This window comes from Saimiri boliviensis, chromosome 8 (assembly GCF_048565385.1).
Source record: "Saimiri boliviensis isolate mSaiBol1 chromosome 8, mSaiBol1.pri, whole genome shotgun sequence".
Taxonomy (NCBI): Eukaryota; Metazoa; Chordata; class Mammalia; order Primates; family Cebidae; genus Saimiri; species Saimiri boliviensis.
In genome coordinates, this window is record NC_133456.1 from 7,903,611 (window position 1) to 7,924,527 (window position 20,917).

Genomic DNA, 20,917 nt, shown 5'->3' on the forward strand with positions numbered 1-20,917 from the left:
TGTAAATGTAGTTTCAATTCTTTAGTTAATGCTACTAGTCAGTTAGCATAAGAATTGCTACTAGACAATTCTTTAGTTAATGCTAGTTAGCAATATTTGAAACAATTTTATTGGCATAAAATGTTTTAAGGCTATTTGTAGGCTGTAGAGTGAGCCTCAGGATCATCACAGACACTTTTTTTTCCCTGTAATTGGTGGGATAGGAAGCTTTTAAGGTCTCTTGCTTCTCATGGGTACACTACAAGGAGCAGCAGCCGTTGTAGCAGGCTTGTGATCTTTTTCCCATTGACACCTGCTTGACATGGAGAAGTTCTGCACAGAAAGCAGTGGTATCCTTCATGAGGTGGTACTTGGGGCAGACACTGAGAGCATCATAATCGTCTTTGGTATCAGTCTCTGTAAAGTAGACCACCACATATTTGTGCAGATGAGTCTGGCTTCTTAAATCACTGCAGAAAAGGTTAAAGGCAAGGGGGAAGAGGTCTTGAGAGTTTTCACTGGGGCTGCCCTCACTCTTGTCACAGGTACCATCACACACACTGTTGATGTCATTGGAAAGAAGGAAGATGACTTTGTCCACTGCCGCCTTTTGAGCGGCAAGCCACTGCACTGGACCCATCTCTGCTATTTTCTTTTTCTGCCACTTTTCAAGGATGACCTCACTTCTGCACTGGTTTTGAAGAAACTCAGTGAAGTGACAAACTGTGTGATGGAAACATATTTCAGATGGGTAAACCACGAGAACCTTAATGGGCGGCAGTAATGTGGTGGTGGAAAAGGAAGTCTTCTTGATCCTTTCTGTCGGGGGAGAAAAGCATTTGTTATCTGTGAACAGCAAACAGCAGGCTTTCACTCTGTGTAGACCATTCCTGACAAATGATCCCTTGCTTGACAATGTCAGCTGAGCACTAAGGGCCTTGTTAGTGACAGCAAGGAAAAACATCCTTAATGTTCCTTTTGAACACATCATTTGAAACACACTGATGCTTAAACCTTAACTTTTAAACCTTATTTTAAAAGAGGTATTTTCTAAGTCCCTCTCACTAAAACAATCCTCTCAACTAAGTCTTCTCTTGTCAAATAAATTCATAGAAACTTTAGGTTTAAGATACAGTGGCTCACACCAGTAATCCCAGCACTTTGGGAGGCCAAGGCTGGAAGATCACTTGAGCCCAGGAGCTCAAGACCAGCCTGGGCAACATGGTGAAACTTCGTCTCTACAAAAAGTACAAAAAGTAGCTGGGCATGGTGCCACATGCCTGTGGTCCCAGCTGCTCAGGAAGTTAAGGTGGGAGGATCACTTGAGCCTGGGAGGCAGGGGTTGCAGTGAGCCAAGATGATGCCATTGCACTCCAGCCTGGGCAACAGAATGAGACCCTGTCTCTAAATAAATAAACAAAAGATACTTTGTTTGTGGTGGGTGATTGTAACCACAGTACTTTAGTGCTGTATATGAACAGGGACACTTGACCTCTGCACTTCACATCACATTTTAAGTTGGGCCAATTCAATAGTTGCTTATGCCATCTTCTGCCTGCAGGTGGTAGAGTTTCTTTATAGTTCCCAAAGTTAAATGGCACCTCTTTTCAGACCCTGGAACTTACCTGGAATTCTGCCCTATATGGTGCTGTAAAACAGAAACCATGTTTGAAACTGCTGTAATGAATACAGGTAGGACGGCATCCCCTAAATTTAAGTATTCCTGAGATACAAGTGCCCCTGTGGCTTTCTTAGCTTAGAAAGAACATGGAGTTAATCTTGTTCTATTTACAACATCACAAACATCTCAAAGGATGCATTTATATTTCCTTTTCTATATATGGAGAAGTTTTTTTAATAGGTCTACCTCAAGCTGAGTATGTAAATGCTCTGGTTTCTGTATTCAAATACTCCATGTTTTAAACTTAGTACAGCTGACCCTTGAACAACACAGTGGGGAGGGGCACTGGCCCTGCATGCAGTTGAGAATCTTGTGTAACCTTTGATTTTCCCAAAATGTATCCTCTAATAGGCTACTGTTGACCAATAGCCTTACCATTCACATAAACAGCCCACTAACACATAATTTTGTGTGTTCTATGTATTATATGCTGTAGTGTGATAAAGTAAGCTAGAGAAAACGATGTAATTAAGAAAATCCTAAGGAGGAAAAAAGATATTTACTAATTCATTAAATGGAAGTATACCATCAGAAATGTCTTTATCCTTGTCATCTTCATGTTGAGAAGGCTGAGGAAGGGGTTAGCCTTGCTGACTTAGTGGTGGCAGAGGCAGAAGAAGTGGAAGAGGCAGCAGGAGAGTTGGGTGCCTCAGTGTAACTTTACAGAAATACATCATTTCTGACTTTTTTCCTTTTTCATTTTTCTAAAATTACTTGTATATGGTACCAGTCCTTCCGCCATCATTTGCTTTAGGTTTAATGTCTGTGTCATAGAAGGGTCTGTGTTATAAAAGAAGTGAAAAGCCATCTTGACTAATCAGAAACCTGCCAGGTTGTTTAATGTCTATTTGTTTTCTGGCACTGCTTCTGTGAAGTCTTCATCATCTCACACTGATTGGGAAGCACTCGTTTCCATCAGATTGTCTTCTCTTTGTTCTTCTGGTGTCATTATCTGTTAGCTCTTGAATTTCTCCAAGATCCACATCTTGAAACCCTTTACCTCCCACCTTTTTATTTGCCATATCTACAATCTCTTTCATGATTTCATTGATTGGCTCTGTTGTAAATCCTGTAAAGTCATGCACATCATCTGGACGGTCTTCTCCTGCAGGAATTTGTTGTTTCAGGCTGAATGGTTTTCATGGCTTGTTCTGTCACAATGATGGCATCTGCAGTGATGTAATCCTTCCAGACTTCCATGTTGTTCTCTCTGTTGGGGTTCTCTTCCATAGTGTTGACAATCCTTTCCATAAAGTACTGTGTGTAATGAGCCTTGAAGGTCCTTATGGCCTCCCAATCTGGAGGCCAAATTATGTTGCATTTGGAGGCAAGTAGACCACTCTGAAGACTTTGGTGCTGAACTCATGGGGTTCTGGCGGCCAGGGGCATTGTCCAATATCAAAGGAACTTTAAAAAGGCAGTTCCTTCTGGCAAGGTACTTCTGACTTCAGGAACAAAGCATCAATGGAACCAATTCAGAAAAAGTTTTCTCACTGTGCAGGCCTTCTTATTGTACAATCAAAAGATTGGCAACTGGTGTTTATCTTTTCCCTTCAAGGCCAGGGGATTAGCAGCTTTATAGATAAGGGCAGTCCTGATCATAAACCCAACTGCATTTGCACAAAGCAGTCCAGTTAGCTTGTCCCTTACTGCCTTAAATCCTGATGCATGCTTCTGTTCCTTACTAATCAGTGTCCTTTGTGGCATTTTTTCCCAGAAGAGAACACTTTCATCTGCACCGAAAACCTGCTGAGGCAGGTATCCTTTATCTTCAGTGATTTTCTTAATGGCATCTGGGAACTCATCTGCTGCTCGGTCAACAGAAGCTGCTACTCCTGTTATCTTGATAGTTTTTGAGCCAAATCACTTTTTTGAATTATCAAACCATCCTTTACTGGCATTAAAAATTCTCCAGCTTTAGATGCTTCACCTTCCTTTTGCTTTGTCATACACTGACTTCGCTTTATCTCAAATCATATTGGAGTCTACAGATACACCTTTCTTAGAGCAATCGTACACCCACATAAAAGATTAAAAGGTATTCTGCAAAAAGTGCAAGGTTTTCATGCCTGCTGGTGTAGCTGTAATGATGGCTTCATGAATTCTGTTTTCTTTTTTTACTGTGATCCTTATGCTGGATTCATTTATCTTGAAATGGTGAACCATCACAGCTGCAGACCTTCAATTTATGGTACATATCAAGCAATTTTGCTTTTTTTCTTATAACAAAAAGGTTTTTTTGGTTTTTTTTCTTCCATGGCTTTGCTTCTTGGGAGCACTTCCAGCATTATTTGTGGCCCTTCTTGTGGTTCCTAAGGTGTTACTAAAAGTTTACAATATTGCAGTAAACACAAAAAATACAAGAGAACCACTGGAGACCCAGCAGGACAGTACGCTCTACAGTTAATTTTATGCAGTTATGATTTAATACCACATCTTTTACGTTTGTTCACGTTTCTCTCAGCTGTGAGTGGTGCCGTGTATAGTTGGTATGTGTATGTTTAAGTTTTGATAAATTTTTAACTTTTAACAATCTGTGTTTATTTATGGTAGCAAATGTAAAGTAGACTAGTATCTGCATACATTTTCTGCATTTATGACATACCTTTTTCTTAGTTTTTTCAATATTTTTATTGAAAACTAAATTCAACTGAGTTTCATCTAAGTTTTTTCAAATTGTTAACGGATCTACAAAACATTTTCCAGTATATGTATTGAAAAAAATCCAAGTGTAAGTGGATCTGCGCAGTTCAAACCTGTGTTGTTCAAGGGTTAACTACATATGAATCCAAGTGAAGGTTTTTCTTACACCTCAGAAGAACTGTTTTTTAAAAAACAGGAACTAGTATAGAGTAACCATCACGGGTAAAGGGTAATTTTTGTCAGCCATCTTTTGCACTGACTGGTAGGTGACTCAATGGTAAAAATAAAAGCGGGACAGTCAGAAGATCTGGAAGTCCTGACTCTGCCTTCACCTGGCATGTGTAATCTAGTCATTCTCCTGTCAGTCTCCATAGAAGCACTTGAAGGTATTAAATAAATGCTGTCTAACTCTAGGAAATGCCAAAATATGACTGCCTCCAGAGGAATCTTCTTTAAAAAGAAAATTCAAAGTGTTATTTCCTTATTAGGATGTCTTTAAAGAATTATAACCCTTACCGTGCCTCCACATTAGATAGATCCCTGCCGCCAGCACCCATGTGGCCACCAGCAGAGATGGCAGGAGGAGAGGCAGCCAGCCTTCCAGGTTGCTTCTGTCTGGAGAAAACAAAGCTTATTCACTTTTGGAAAACAAATTCACTTATCTCCTACTTAAAAACTTAAGATTTTTTTTTTTTTTTTTGAGACAGTGTCTCATTCTGTCGCCCAGGCAGGAGTGCAGTGGCACGATCTCGGCTCACTGCAGCCTCTGCCTCTCAGGTTCAAACAATTCTGCCTCAGTCTCCTGAGTAGCTGGGATTACAGGCATGCGTCACCACACCCAGCCAGTTTGTAGGGGTTTAGATCCCTTTAAAACCAGTCAGAACCTCTTTAGAAAGTCTGCCAATCATATCTTTTTCCCTAGAGTGTGCAGGTCTGGCATTAGATTCTTAAAAGGGATATTAACCCAGAAAGTTAAGTACAGTCCTGAAATCTCTTTGGCTTCTTTATCCTAATAGGCACTGGCATTTTTACAGTAGGAACTAGGGTTTCTGTCCAGTTTTTTTGTTCTTTAAGGAATTAATGTTATTCTGAGTACAACTGCTTACATACGTAGCACATATAGATGGCATTTTTACAGGCTGTCTTGTTAGACATCCGTGGAGGATAATGCCACATGCCTCATCAGAACATCAGATAAGCTCAGGCACAACGTGCTCAAGAAGCCATGAGGTTTCGCCCACACACAGGTCAGGACTGCCAGGCACCTAGTTTGTCTTCACTTCATTTGGCTGAGTCTAATGACACCTTCCAACTTTTGATCCCACCCCAGGGCTAGTTGTGTAAACTGTATTTCTCCATCTGTAATGAAAAAGCTAGCACATCTCTAACTCCACAGACACTTTCCGGAACATGCCGTTCTCAGGCACTGGTGAGGGGTGTCTTTTGGTGCCATTATTCCTCATTTGTTATCCAGATGTTGGCCATGTGACCACATCAACAGAATCCTGGGACACTGAGACTAGTAAAAGAATCAGAATATAGTGAAATATGCATTTTTTTATATATCCAGTCATCTTACACCTTTGGCTGTTTTCAGCAGATCCTTGTCGCACTGAGAACATACACTGTGCACTGTATATTTTTTTTCCTTCTGTGTATCCTGCTTTGTGAAGAGTCATTAGTGGTTTTACAAATAAAGCCTGTTCTTACTCAGATTACAGGTTCTCTGGGACAGCACTGTTGGCTTTCTCTGCATGCCAGTTCAGTGTACACAGGCAGGGGCCCCTCGAACTGCCTACATACACACACCCTGCCACATGCTGAGTGGTGGCAGTGACTGCGTGTCCCAAACCCCTTCATCATCCGGTGGAAGTGACAGGGCACTTACTGTTATCCAGAGGGAAAGGGACGCCTGTCTGTGGGCAGAGCACCACCTTTCCTTTGTGTCGGATGCAGTCGGTGCCACAAGTAGGAAAATACGGAGTCAGCTAAGGAAAAACGAGAGGCTCAGAAAGTTCACACCATGCATCAGAGTAAAACCTCATCACAACTCCTACTTCTGCCAAAATTCCCTTCTTTCCGGCTTCACCCCTACCTCTAGCGTCGTCAATGCACCCTCCCCTTCGTCACACATCTATAACAAAGCCCTAATGTCAAAACCAGTGACCCAAAACCCACATGCCCACAACTCCCAGATTCTGAACCTAAACTTTGTACATGTTATTAACATACCGGTTCCCTTATCTAAAGGGCTAGGTCCTATCTTACCACATAGACAAACATTCCTCTAGAGAAAAGGAGCAGCAGTGATGGTGTTGGCTTCCTTCAGCCAATGCTTTAGGACCTGCAAGTCCCTGTAGTTAGGGAAGCCTATGGTTCCCCGGAAAAGCGGAGTAGGCATCATAGGCTGGCGCCTCTGGCGTGTCTGAGCACTTACATTCCAGGGAACGAAGCACGGAAGTTCCTTACTCTTTGGGGAGTGGCTGTGTACCACTGGACCTCCTGTATCCCCACCTCAAAAGCTGGAGTTGAAAGAGACCTGCTGCTCAAATTTCCTGTTTTCCAGCTGGGTCTGCTGCAGCAGAGAGGATGGGCAGCCCCTTTCCAAAGTTCACACACTTACTGGAACTCAAACCTTCCCATTTCAAACCCTTTGCGGCTTCGCCTTGCAGGTAAAGGTTTGGGGAAGTAAAAAGGTACTGCTATTCCTGAGTGTCTGTGACAGAAAATGGAAATAAAAAGTGCTTTGGAAGGTCAGCAGCCATTAATACAAGCAAAAGGGACCATGACTGCCACATTGGCCTCCTGACCTTGGCACTGCAGAGGCTGCAGCAAAGGAGACCCCATTAACGCCACTTAATTCATGTCTGTTGGCAGAAGTGCATTTGAACGGAGAGAACTCATCCTTAAAAGCAAAGAATGGTGGGAGTCTTCTATGTCCTTCCCTCCCCAGAACAGCTCACTGAAACCGTACCTGCACCACAGCGCCTTCACTTTCCCCGGTCACTGGAATCACCACTGAAGCTCGCGTTTGTTCGTTCTGGTATGGCTAAGAGAGACAGTCAAGAATTATGAGGTGCCGGGCGCAGTGGCTCACTCCTGTAATCCTAACACTTTGGGAGGCCGAGGCAGGCAGATGGCTTGAGCCCAGGAGTTCCACACCCAGCCTGGGCAACATGGTGAAACCCTATCTCTACGAAAAATGAAAAAATTAGCTCAGCATGATGGCACGTGCCTGTGGTCCCAGCTGGAGGCTGAGGTGGGAAGATCACTTGAGCCTGGGAGATAAGAGGCTGCAATGAGCTGTGACAGTGCCACTGCATTCCAGCCTGGGCGACAGAGTGAGACCATGTGTTAACCCCCTCAAAAAAGAATTGGGAGGAACATGAGTGAGTAGGTCCAACCTTCCAGCAAAGCAGCTTTGCTTCCCAAACGGACTCTATCCACTAGACTGTGTGAAGAAGGGCTCAGTTCCTGCTTCAGAGACTTCTTTCTTTCTGTGGTTTGAGGGTCACAGTGGCATCTCTCAGGATGCCCACAGGGACTTGTTTTGATCTGTTGAATTCATCAGAATAGCCCAGCATGTTGGGACAACATCGTCCCCATTTTCTGTCAATGCACTAAGGAAAGCTGGAGGGCGGGGTGAAGGGGATGAAGAGAGAAAGTACCTCTAACACCTGAGAAAACCCAATGACGGTGCTGTGTTGGATAAGAGCCATGTATCTGTTTCCAAGGGGGCTGGTTGTGAAGTTCACTTCTACTGTCTCATTCTTCTTACAAGCAGTGATGTTCGGAGCCCACAGGCTTCCTATGAGTTGAGAGAGAACCATGTGGATGAACTTGCCAACTCTTACCTCAAGTTCTCCACAGGGCTTTATAGAAACAAATCCAAGTTCTCGGGAACAATGTCCAAGAGACAGGGACGCTGCTACACAGTGAACTTTTTATCATTGTTTCCAGGTCTCAAAGTAGTTGCTGCCCAAGACAGTTTGGGGATCTGCCCATCAACGCTTTGCTAAAAACAGCTTCCCTGGGCTGAGGGTGGTGGGAGGCACAGATTGGTTCTGCTACTCACTGCCGTTCTCAACCTCTCTTTGGAGTTAAGGGATAGATCATTATTTTCTCCCTCCTAGGAAGGGGAGAAGGAGCCACGGGTTAGAAAACGTCTAAGATTATAGAGCATGTGAATTCACGATCAGGACTACAACGACTAGAATATTCTGTGTTCCAGAAGCTTCATCCATCAGACCATTCTGCCAGCTTCACTAGATGGAAAGAAAGAAGGAAATGGCTTGTAGTTTAAAGGATATACCCTGATAGGTCCACTCTGGCAGAAATAGTCAGTTGTTTCATTCATGTGACTTGCAAATAAGGACTAGATTGATTTCCAGGAACACAATGTAAACAGCAGAAATTATCTTCCCCACCGAGGAGACCATTTCAGGCCCTAGCTCAGAACTGTCGTTAGGAGTTCAGGCCCAGGGATGACTCAGGGCCCTCTGACCTCACACCTGCGGTGTCCTCTGTACCCTCGGTGGGAAGCTCAGCATCCAAATCCGCCTTCTAGCAAGGACAGCATGCACAGCTGTCTGATGACGTACCAGGGATGCTTTCTGGGGTGAAGGTTGTCTAAAAGTTCTGGACTGATCCAAATACCACTAGCCTCATTAGCATTCCAACACTATATTACTCAGAAATTTACACAAACCCTTGGAAATTAGGCACTAGGGACTGATGATCCTAAAGGGGCTTATTAGAAAATTCAAGGGGTAAAATTCACTGGCCTGTGAAAAGCGATCCTCTTTGAGGACACAAGTTGAGAGCATACTTCTGGGCCAGTCCTTTAGCAAACTGACACTCCCACCTTGAATGTTTGCTAATCCAAACAGAAGGTTCGTACGGTCCCCATGGCCATAGGTGGGTGGTGCTGGTGTCTAAGCAGGTGGAAGGGCTCATAGGACTCCCATCCATCAGGAAGAGCCTTTGATTGGCACCACTGAGCCATTTGGGCTAAAATGTTGTTAACCAAGGCGGTAGGGGTGGTTCTCTGGGACTGTTGCTCCGCTATGTAAATGTACTGAGGGTCTGTCCCTTCCTGGACAGGCTGCTCCACTCAGTGGGCAACGTGCTGGCAGGAGATGAGGAGCTCTAGGTGCTTCTGCCGCCACCATCAGGGTGACTTGGATATGTGACTCTCCCCTCGGCCTCAGTTTTTTCATCTGTGCAAAGATGAAGAGACCTATGCTGCCTCAAGTTACATGTTTCTTCAAATAATAAAAGCAAATGCTGTATTTACTTACCAGCCTTGACACACTTCTTTTTATATTTCATTATGTGGTCTAAGCAGCCTGGAAATTTGAATGAAAGTTTTTACATTTTAGAAAAAGGTATCTCTGCCCCACCCCCCTTGCCAAAAAGTACATACACACATACACATACCACACCTGTAACAAACTGCCAAAACATTCCAGATGTAAGATAGCAAATTCAAATGTGGCTCTAACATTTTACTGTTAAACAGAAGATCATCCTCCCATGACGTGGTAACCGAAGTCTAATTTAAATACAGCCTTTATTGAAACCGTATCTTTGATACCTAAGAGAAAACTTGAAAACCATCTACCATTTGAAAATGACCTTTGGTAATATCTGTAGACACTGCCTGCCCCTTCTAGGTGTGAATCCTAATACTTCCATACCTTCACTTCAGGGTGGGGTAGAATTAGTGACTTGTTTCCAAAAACAAGAGTTGGGAAAAACAGTAGATTTACATGGAGAAGGCTGGCAGGCACCACATTATTCTAGTGTTGAGGTGACCCTCACCTGGTGTCATCTGGGTGCCATACACCCCTCATGGGATGCAGTAAGAAGGGCACCTCTGTGGTATGAATTCCCAGTCTAATCATGAGACAAACATCAGACAAACCCAAACTGGGGGACATTCTACAGGATGCCTGGCCAGAACTCAAGACTGTCAAGGTCCTGAAAAACAAAGACTAAAAAACTTACAGACCAGAGCAGACTAAGGCTACACAAAGGACTAGATGCAACTGGAACAGAAAGAGGACATTTATAAAAAAGCAGGTGAAATCCAAATAAAGTCTGGAGTTTAGTTAACAGACATGTACTAATGTTGGTCTCTGAGTTTTGACAAATACATCATGGTAATATAAGACGTTAACAATAGGAGAAGCTGGGTGAGAGCTATATGGAAACTCTTTATACTATCTTTGCAACTTTTCTAAAAATCTAAAATTATTCCAACATAAGGCCAGGTGCGGTGGCTCATGTCTGTAATCCTAGCAGTTTGGGAGGCCGAGGTGGGTGAATCACCCAAGGTCAGGAGTTCAAGACTAGCCTGGCCAATATGGTGAAACTCCATCTCTACTAAAATACAAAACTTAGCCAGGTGTGGTGGTGCATGCCTGTAGTCCCAGGTACTCAGGAGGCTGAGGCAGCAAAATTGCTTGAACCCAGGAGGCAGAGGTTGCAATGAGCCAAGATGGTGCCATTTCACTCCATCCTGGGCAACAAGATCGAAACAACTTTTTTTTTTTTAATGTAAATAAAATAATTCCAAAATAAAAAAGCTTATTTAAAAACAAAATGAGGTTTGGTCTCATCAAGAAAGCTGGAAACCATGCGTAATAAATGGTGCAGCACCAAAAACACCCTGGACCACAATCCCCAAGACCAGCCGTGAACTGGAAATTACCTGTTCGGCTTTGACACCTTGTCTGTGGCAGATGACAGGATGGGGATATGGCATGAGTGACTCAGCTCGAATGGACCCTTCACACACACCATCCTGTCTCTCCTCATCACAGCCCTGTGTGTGACATTGTACTAGAGAACTGGACCTGTGTCACAGAGCTGGGGCAAGAGCCCAGCATACAACTCAGGACCACCCTGCCTCTCATGGACAGCTTGGGGACAAGCCGACTGGAGGCTGTAGATCCTCAGAGGCCTAGTCACAGGCAGCCCACTCGAGAAAGCTGAGATTGGAATGAACAAACATTTTGCATCAGTGATATAAAGAGTGGCTCAAGTGCATTGCTCTAGAAGGACCAGAGTGTCAATGTCAGCTTCACTTTTACTGTGTGTATAATCCAGGGAAAGTGACGTAACTTGTTAGTTTCTTCATGTAAAAAATGCAGCTATCTCAACCTTGGGGTTGTTGGGATGCTTAAGTGACAGGATGCATGTCAAGGATTCAGCACAGTGCTCAGCACACAGGAACAGGCTTTTTCCTACATTTCACCTGACTTTATCCTCTCTGCTCTGTGGGTAAAGCATGGTTACTACTATGTCCATGCTATAGGTAAGGGAACTGAGATTTGGCAAGGTCAAAAGCCTTATCCAAGGTTCCCTGGGCTCTCTCTGTACCTATCCCAAAGTAGGCATCCCAGCAAGACAAAGAATAAACGAGTGAGGAAGTTTACCTGGTGAGGTGAAATTCACAGACATGGAAGGGCCATCTTCATTCATATTTGCATTAGGAATATTATGGGCTCCAATGAAATAGACTGTGTTCAGCTCCACAGGGAAGCCTATGTAGGAAAATGTCCACTGAAAGGCAAAGCAAGGAACTCTCAATTCCCAAAACACTGCAATACAGAAACAGTATACTTTTGTGTGTTGTCCTTTTACTTTGTGTTTCATTACTTATTCTGTGAGAACTTAGGTCTCCGGCCAATGTCCACTCAGGAAATGGGCACCACACAATTTATAGAATCAGAGAAGTGTAAAGTTTTAAAGCCAGCATATCATTGAGGTCCAGTTCTCTTCCCTTTGCTGGTAGGAAAAAACTGAGGCCCAGAGATGCTGACTTACCAAAGGCACAAAATAGAGAAGTAGCTAAAAACGGGACTGGAACTCAGGCATCTTTCTCCAAGCTCTGAGTCATAACTGTTTTCCAGCCTGTGTGAGCAGCACATCATCCATGCTCCCCAAAGGGCCTAGCTTTCAGCAGCAATTAGCCAAATGCATAGAAGATGCCTACGGCTGGGCACAGTGGCTCATACCTATAATCCCAGCACTTTGGGAGGCTGAGGCAGGCAGATTGCTTGAGCCCAGGAATTCAAGACCAGCAACATGATGAAACCCTATCTCTACAAAAACTATAAAACTTAGCCAGGCCTGGTGACTCATGCCTGTATTCCCAGCTACTTGGAGGCTGAGGTAGGAGGATCGCTTGAGCCTAGGAGGCTGAGGTTGCAGTGAGCCATGAACGCACCACTGCACTCCAGCCTGGGTGATAGAACAAGACTATCTCTAAAAACAAAACAAAACAAAATGAAAACCCAAAAAAGTGCTTACTTTGCCGCCAGAGGGTCTGGTCTGAGTCTGGAAGGCCTCTGTGTAATTGCACCTCACACAGCTGTAGGACTGGAAGTTGCTTTTGCCCGTCACACATATCTTGGTGGCCTTCAACAAGCGGATGCTGGCTGCCGAGATGGGCAAGAGGGCATTAGTTTATTTAGCACTTGCTAGGTGGCTGACTTGATGCTAGATGCTTTACTAGCACGCTTTACTTTATGTCTCAGTTCATATTAACAGCACTGAAAGGTAGGCACCACTGTCTGCAGTTTACAGATGGGGATCTTGAGGCTTAGGGGAGTTTCAGGGAGCTCTGCTTAAACTAATAAAGCTCACCAGCAGCAGATTCAGATTCTAAAGCCCAAGCTCCCTCCTCCTCACAGGTCATCCTGAATTTCACAGGATGCCTGCAAAGATGTCTGGGTCTCTTTTAAGACGAACAGGCTGGCCTCCGGGAAGCCCACAAAGACCCTCCAAGACTGTCATCACCAAACCACGTCTGTTCCGACTGCACCTTTATCCATGCTGATTCCTCTTCCTGGAAGGTCGTTTCCTCCCATTCCCTACCTCTTCAAGTCTCACTCCTTTAAAGTCCAATTCACTCATGCACCACAGCTGGTAACCACAGCTGACAAAGAGCTCACTGTGCCAGGTAAGGCCCCAAACTCTTATAGCTCCATCTCACCTAAAACAGCCTCACAGGGCCCCTTTCCCACTCCTCCCACCATATCCCACTCAGATGCAGCACAGCTCCTTTCTGGGACTCCCCTGAGACTGTGCCTGTGTCTGCCTCCCCTACCCCTCTGAATCCTCCCAGGTGGAGACTGTAGGTGACTCGCTGTGCCTGCCACTCATGGATTCTTGACTGAACAGACTTTTTACCGATCTGAATTTAGCAGATGGAAATCCAAAGGATGGGTATTAGGATCCCAGGAATAGCTCACTGAAAGAACTCACATGGTACCTTGCAGCATAATCTTGGGGAAATGCCAGAAGTTTCATGACATCATCTGGGAAGTGAAGAAGTAATCTACCTAAGCCAATGCTTTCCCTAAACCATAGTGGGGTGGGAGAAATCATCTCTGGCGTTAGCTTATCTTCTTCCATGGAGTACATATACAGAAAAGTACACAGATCATAAGTGTACCACTTGATGTGTCGGCACACTCACTTGACCAGTATGCAGGTTAAGAAATCCCCCAAGTGTGCCCCCCGAACTTCCCTTCAGTCACTCCTATTTCAACAGGAACTACTATCCTGACTTATTTTTTTTTCTTTATTTTTACTTGCTGACTCTGCATATCTTTTCAAACAGACTTTTTTTTTTCTTTTTCTTCGTTGTTTTTTTTTTTTTTTTGAGACAAAGTCACTCTGTCACCCTGGCTGGAGTGCAGTGGCATGATCTCAGCTGATTTCAACCTCCATGTCCCAGGTTCAAGTGATTTTCCTGCCTCAGCCTCCTCAGTAGCTGGGATTACAGGTGTGTACCACTATGCCTGGCTAATTTTTGTACTTTTATTAGAGTTTTAACATGTCGGCGGGGCTAATCTTGAACTCCTGACCTCAAGTGGTCCGTCTACCTAAGCCTCCCAAAGTGTTGAAATTACAGGTGAGAGCCACCGTGCCAAGCCTTTTTTTTTTTTAAAGACAAGAGTTTCACTCTGTTGCCCAGGCTGCTGGAGTGGAATGGCGTGATCTCAGCTCACTGCAACCTCTGCCTCCTGGGTTCAAGCAATTTCTTGTGCCTCTGTCTCCTGAGTAGCTGGGATTAAAGGCACTCACCACCATGCCTGGCTAATTTTTGTATTTTTAGTTCAGATGGGGTTTCACCATGTTGGCCAGGCTGGTCTTGAATGCCTAGCCTCAAGCAACTCACCCACCTTGGCCTCTCAAAGTGCTGGGAATACAGGCATGAGCCATTGCACTCCACCACTACCCTGACTTCTAACCAATGGATTGGTTTTGCCTGTTTTGCACTTTCTGTAAATGGGATCATATGGCATGTATGCCTACAGGCATGCATACAGATATAAATGTACAAACTCTTTTGAATCTGCCTTCTTATGTTTGCAAGATCCTCATCCATATTGTTGTCTGTAGTTGTAGATCATTCATTCTTGCTGCTGTAAGGGAATTTATTTGGTGATTTCTTTCTACTGCTGGGCATTTGAGTGCTTCCTAATGTTGTCTGTGATGAGTAGTGTCACTAAGATCATCCTAGTATGTGACTTTTGGTGCATGCATGTATGTATTTCTGTTGGTTACGCCTAGGAGTGGAATTAATGGTTCAAACAGTCTGCACATTTCTGGTTTAGTAGACACTTTCGGCCTTATCTTTGATGGATGCAAACTTACCATCTGCCCGGAGTACCCAGCTTATATTCATCAAAATTGAATAGTCCCCTGTTGCAACATTCGTTTTAACAGTTTCCACTTGGAGGTCCTTCAAGTCTCCAGGGGTTAGATCATGTTGTAGCATCCACTCTGGAGATGGCCCTGGGAAAAGGCAAGACTTCCAGGACGCTCTCCTTCCCGGCCCAGTCTGATGCCATCTCCTCTCAGTGACCCACCCCAAACCTTCCCCCATTCACAATTCCTCACTTCTTTCTTATTTTAAATTTTGTAGAGATGGGGTCTCACTCTGTTGCCTAAGCTGGTCTCAAACTCCTGGTCTCAAATGATCCTCTTGCCTCAGCATCCCAAAGTGTTGGGATTATACGTGTGAGCTACCACGTCCAACAATTCCTCACTTCTTCCTGCTAAGGCCAAATGTTTCTTAGTACTGGCTGATTTATATTAGAGACAATGTTGATTTAAGACAATCAATGTTGATTTAACCACCTGGCCTCCACCTGCAGAGCACTTAGGACCACTCCAGGTGCTCGTGTATATACATAGGTATATATATTTAGTGCACTTGACATGTTTATCAGAGTCAGCCCTGTCTTCCTCATGCCTCGGCCCTGGACTCCAGCCAGCTGTCCCACACAACCCCCTTTCCCACCTCCTAACCTTTGCTGGTGCCATCTCTCTTCCAGCTCACTTTCCCTACCCACATTTTTTGGGCAGAAGCCTACCTATTCTTCAAATACCATCATCTCAAACACCTGCTCTTCTTTGAAACGTTTGCTTCTTGATCCCAACTCTAAATGACCTTCTTCCCACGGCCTCTGTCTCCCTCTGCAGAGTGGCAGGCATCACTTTCCACCTTGTAAGGTAAGCCCCACCCTGACTGGACAGGAGGCCAGTCTGTCTGAAACACTCTTCTTTCCCCCAGACCCCCAGAGTTCTGCCTTGAGCAGACAGAGACTTCATTTGCATCAGCCAACAAAGCAATGGTTCACCCTGTGCCTGGTCTCTGAGAACCTATTGCCTGTATTTAGGCATCCTAAAAGTCCAACTGTGCTTTCAACGTAAAGCTCCAAATACCCATTCTCTAATGCACCTACCAGTTTCAGAGCCACACTGAATGGTCTGTGGGAGGGAAAAAAAAAACGAGCGTCATGTTGAAGCCATCAAACCACAAGCTTTCCTTTGCCAAATTAGGCAGAACACCATTTTTCCCTTAAATGCATACACAAGTGACAAACTTTCAAAGAAAAGATGAACTGGTTCTGCTTCACAGCTTAGAGGGAAATAAGCTGCCCACTGTAGGCTATGATGGACCATGGATTAGCCTTCAGTATACCTGATCCTCAAGCCGATGCATAACCTCACTAAAAGACCAGAGGTGGGTCTCCACCCCTCTCTGGGTGTCAGCCTTCCCTGCTGCAAGCAGGGGATGACTCAAGACTGATGTGAGGCACCTTTACACTCTAATGTTTAACGATAGGTTTTTAGGATGGCCTGGAGTATTTACTGGGTTTCTCCAGGTTAAGGAGTAGCTACGCTAAAGAGATAAACAAAAGAAAGCTTTGAATTCAGTCACAAGGTACTTCCCTCAGGTTCTTTAAAATATTCCCCTTCTAACACAGAAGGACTCACTGAGCAATTTAGGAAACCATAAGCAACCGTGATTGCACCATATTATCTTTTTAAAAGAGCTGTCAAAAACTAAGTAGTATTATTAGTGTTCAAGAAAGGCTAATATTAAATCTTTTGAAATTAACTGCTTGTGTTTTTTCATAAGAAAAGATAATTTGTGCTTTGGTTCTGGAATAAAATACTGAACCTAAAATATTGAGCCTTTAGGCAGCAGCAAGTTCAAATGACAAGATCAAAGTGATATGTCCAGCAGCCCTGTAATCTGACCCTGCTGGGCATCCACATTTCCAAACACCGTCTAAGACCTCCTTTGAATGGTTTGAGTGATTTGAGTTTAGGCAAAATTGTCAATCATTTGTCTTTTAAAAAAAATGAACTCTAAGGGATAGCATCAGACTTTTTTCTTTCTTTCTTTCTTTTTTTTTCTTTTTTTTTTTTTTTGAGACAGAGTCTCGCTCTGTGGCCCAGACTGGAGTGCAGTGGTGCCATCTCGGCTCACTGTAACCTCTGCCTCCTGAGTTCAAGTGATTCTCCTGCCTCAGTCTCCTGAGTAGCTGGGATTACAGGTGCCCACCACCCTGCCTGGCTACTTTTTGTATTTTTAGTAGAGATGGGTTTTCACCCTGTTAGCCAGGCTGGTCTCAAATTCCTGAGCTCAGGTGATTGATCCACCGGCCTCGGCCTCCCAAAGTGTTGGGATTACAGGTGTGAGCCACTGTGCCCAACCAGACTTTTCTTTTTTCTTTCTTTCTTTCTTTTTTTTTTTTTTTTTAATAAGCCATCATACCAGGAGCTGAGTTCTTATCAAAGGGCTAGTGAGACAAGCCAAGCAACAACCCTAAATGCTACCAAGCTCAAATTGTTGGCCTTGTAGCAACTACAGCAAAAGGAATGAATTCTTCCCTCCAGTGCAAAAAGCCAAGGGAGCCTCTGAACTGACACAGAGGGGAAGGATAGGAGCTGAAGACATCAGGAAACAGTGAATGGAGTTTGTCCACTAACAGGTAACTACCGAGCTTGATGCTATATGCTGTGCTAAGAGGGCAGGGGTATCATTTCAAAGGTTATTTCGGGGATGAGCTATTTTCTCTTCAGTGACCTAGAAGATTCCCTGTCATTCAGGGCACTGGGGAAGAAAGGAAACTGCCTTCACGAATAAAGAGGGCCATCCACATGGCCAAAAAGGGAGGGAACGCTAGTGGAGAAAGTTCTTGTGCCCCAACAGGTGAGCAGACCCCAAGTAACAGTAACGAGTGCCGACTACGTGCCAGGCCCCTTGCCGGCGTCCTTCCTTAAGAGACCCTGGTGGGCTTGGTACTGCCCTTGGTTTTACCGTTCAGGACTTGGAGCTCGGTGAGCATAAATTACAGAACCAACAGTACAGGGTGGCATCTGACGCCAGGTCTGCCTGATTCCCACGCCCCTGACTCAAGCAGCCTGACGCCGGCCGACGTCGGGGGCTGCCCAGAGGGTACAGGAGTGCCCCTCTAGCCGACGGTCCGCGCACTCTTTCGGGACAGCCTCGGCACGCGAGTCAGACGACGTCAGGATCTGGGCTCCAGGGCTAGGAGACGCGGGAACGGGTGCTGGCGGGGGCTTACCGGCTCTCGGGGTACGGCGCTCCTGCACAGGGCGGCCAGGCTCAGCAGGACGAGCGACATCGCGGGGACACCGCGCGGGACCCCGGCCGGCCGCACGCTGCGCTCTTATCCCAGCGCCCCGGGGCCGCCCCTTCTTGGCTCCGCCTCTCGCAGCACCGGCCCAGCCCCGCCACCCGGACAGAGGGCGGGCCCGCCGGCCCCTGCCCGCAGGGGTCGGAGGGGTGGGCCGTCTCCGCTTAGGCGGAGCTCGGGGAGCCGTGGCGCGCGCCGGCCCCCGCGCACACGTGCGTGCAGTGAGCCAGGTGTCTCGCCGCCCCAGCCCTCGGGCCGCGCGCTCCCCGCCCGAGCCTGGCTAGCCTGGCGTCCCGGTTGCAGCCCCGGGGCAGACCGGGCGGGAACGGCCGCGTCCCCCTTCCGGACGCGGAGAGCGCGCGGGGCGCCGACGCCGCCGGTTAAAGTGCCGAGGAGCAGGGGCCGGGCCGGGCCGCCCGCTCCGGGCCTCGACTGTCGGGCCCTCGGCCGAGCCGCCCTGGGTGAGTAGCCGCGGATGCGCCACGACCACCGCCGAACCGGTCACCAGCGGCGCCGCCATGCCGGCAGTCCGGAGAGGCCTGGGGGCCCGAGGCCAGGCTGGACGCGGAGACCTGGGCTCGCTTTACACAACTGCCCCGTCCCGCGTAGCGAAAGGGGTGGACCCGGGGCTGCGGAAGCTCACGGACTCCTTGGAGAGAGCGAGTCCTTTCAGCTACGCGGTATTGGAGCGGTAGGAATGCCCAGCGCCGACCCCAGGCTTTCCGGTGAATGTCTGTTTCCACCAAGTGAGTTCGGACAGTAGCACCTGGGGCTCCCGGAGCGGAAGCCGTCAGCACTGGCGACTTGGAGCTGCGGTTCTCAAGTTTCCCTGGCCCGGGATCTCTGAGCGCCACCTAAAATGAAATCCGGACGGCGGGTCCGAGTCAGGCCTGGGATCTGCATTTAAGCAACCTCAACCCAAGCCCCCGTAATTCGTGGGTGGGTGGCCCCGGGACCATTCTTTGAGACGCAGTGGTTTGGGGGAGAGTTCACAAAGATCAGCTGGGTAACAGTGGAGTCAGAGGCTGGACTGCTTCTTCATCCCCCTCGGTTTACAAACGACAGAGTTGTGGTGACCAACTCGGCCATTTAAACTTGTAGGTGGAATTCGCTCCATTCTACAGATGGGAAGACGGAGGCCTAGAGAGGGGTATGGAACTTAGGGATGTGTTGTCAGCTGGTGAGAGGTTGTGCTGAGTGAAGCAGCTGTTTTAGCTGAGGCCTTACTTGTGTGTCAGGCCTGGCCCACCTACCAGCTTGGTTAGGGCTTGCGTGGAGTGGGGATGAGCCAGGGGTTTGGGCTCTGGCGTGCATACGTGTGGAGCTGCAGGTAGCGTTCTCAGAGAATTGCTCTGGTTCCTGACCAGGGAACTCAGTTGAGGTTGTGGCCTCACCCCTGCCTGGGGCTGGGCCACCCTGAGCCCCTCATTCCACCTCTGAGTTGCTTTGGGTCCTGTGGCCCCTGAGAAGATTTTCAGCTCTAATAGTCATCTTCCTGTACACCTACCTGCTGGGTGCCAGGTGCAAAGGTGAACGACACATAGGTGCTGGCTCAGGAGTATTCCTGGAGTGAGGAGGAGCTCCGTGAATATCCAAGGACACAAGTGCCCGCCCTGCTGCGGAAGCCCAGATGAAAACAGCCTCGTCTGCAAGCTCAAGACTGTGAACTTTGTCCCGTAGTGCTGAGGGCCAGTGCTATGGGCTTAGATGGTGGTCAGTTTTCAGTTTTAGAAAACTGCCCCTGCAGGGCAGGTAGAGGGCTAGTCCTTCATTCCGTATCTGATTCTGTGCTGTCGGCCGGGCTCCACGCTGTGCTGGCTTTTCAGCTGTGCACCAGGGCTGGCCCTGCTTCGGTGAGCTTGGTACTGATGGGCACATGGGCTTTGAGACAACTAGGGATGCAGAGGTTAGGCCTGGAGACCGGGTTTGTGAGTCAGACTTTCTTAGGGATTAGTGGAGAGGAGAGGAGGATGGAGCCCTGGGGAGGAGAGCTTGCCAGAGGAGGTGGGGAGATCTGGGAGGGGCTGCAGCAAGAAAGCCTAGTAGTGAGGGAGGAGCTTGTGGGATCAGCTGAGGCCGAGAGACCAAGGGCACTGGCCTGAGGCTGGTTGGTGCTGTTCTGGCTTCAGAATGACACTGCCCTGGCCCTGGGGCTTAGGGATGGGTGGTACCCGGCTGTGAAGTAGGGGTGGGAGGCGAGGGTTTGAAGGGCCCTGAAGCCACAGCTGGAGGTTGAAGTGGACAAACAGGGTGTGTCTGCCTGTCCCCTTGGGGGATTTTCTCCCTGCAGAAGGCCATGCCTCAAGTGGCCTTCCATGAGAGGTCCCAGGTGGCCTGCCGGAAGGGACACGATTTGTTTGGCTGCCTAAGCCAGATAACTTTGTGGTGTTTTGAACTGGAGGCCCTGGCAAGTCACTGCTCTTCTCAGAACAGTCTCCTTTTCTGTACAATGGGGTGGTGATAGGGGCAATGAAGTGATTTGAGTCTATGAGAGAATCGACCTTTGGAGATTTTCTGACTTTCTCCTTTCAGTCATAAATTCTGCTAGGTCTGGGTTTCTGAAAGAGCTACCCCACAGTGTGCCTTCCTATCTGGGGGATTAGTAAGTGCTCATTAACAGCTTGAATGGATGAATAAA

General features: G+C 46.8%; 2 protein-coding genes across 7 annotated transcripts in view; one reads left to right on the plus strand and one right to left on the minus strand.

The window, feature by feature from the left end:
• Nucleotides 1–86: 86 nt before the first annotated feature.
• IL17RB (interleukin 17 receptor B) lies at nt 87–18,406 on the minus strand. 4 transcript variants are annotated; one of them, XM_003936558.4, is made up of 11 exons: nt 18,208–18,406; nt 16,072–16,096; nt 14,978–15,118; nt 12,623–12,750; nt 11,746–11,872; nt 9,604–9,651; nt 7,972–8,111; nt 7,278–7,352; nt 6,192–6,291; nt 4,820–4,918; nt 87–798 (listed from the first exon to the last, which is right to left on the minus strand). In XM_003936558.4, the coding sequence occupies exons 1-11, from the start codon at nt 18,265–18,267 to the stop codon at nt 239–241; spliced, it is 1,503 nt and encodes a 500-aa protein (XP_003936607.1). In that variant the 5' UTR covers nt 18,268–18,406; the 3' UTR covers nt 87–238. The 4 variants fall into 4 exon arrangements, with proteins under 4 accessions (XP_003936607.1, XP_074259773.1, XP_074259771.1 ...); XM_074403672.1 differs by lacking the exon at nt 14,978–15,118; XM_074403670.1 differs by having other exon boundaries at nt 14,978–16,096; nt 18,208–18,277.
• Nucleotides 18,407–18,658: 252 nt separating this feature from the next.
• The window catches only part of CHDH (choline dehydrogenase), a 32,468-nt gene continuing 30,209 nt past the window's right edge, over nt 18,659–20,917 (plus strand). For 2 of the 3 annotated variants that reach the window (XM_039477514.2, XM_039477515.2), the window contains exon 1: nt 18,659–18,740. The gene's annotated coding sequence lies outside the window, so the exon portion shown is untranslated. Of the gene's footprint in view, nt 18,741–18,834; nt 19,026–20,917 lie in introns of those variants that run through there. The other variant, XM_074403669.1, reaches the window with a different exon arrangement.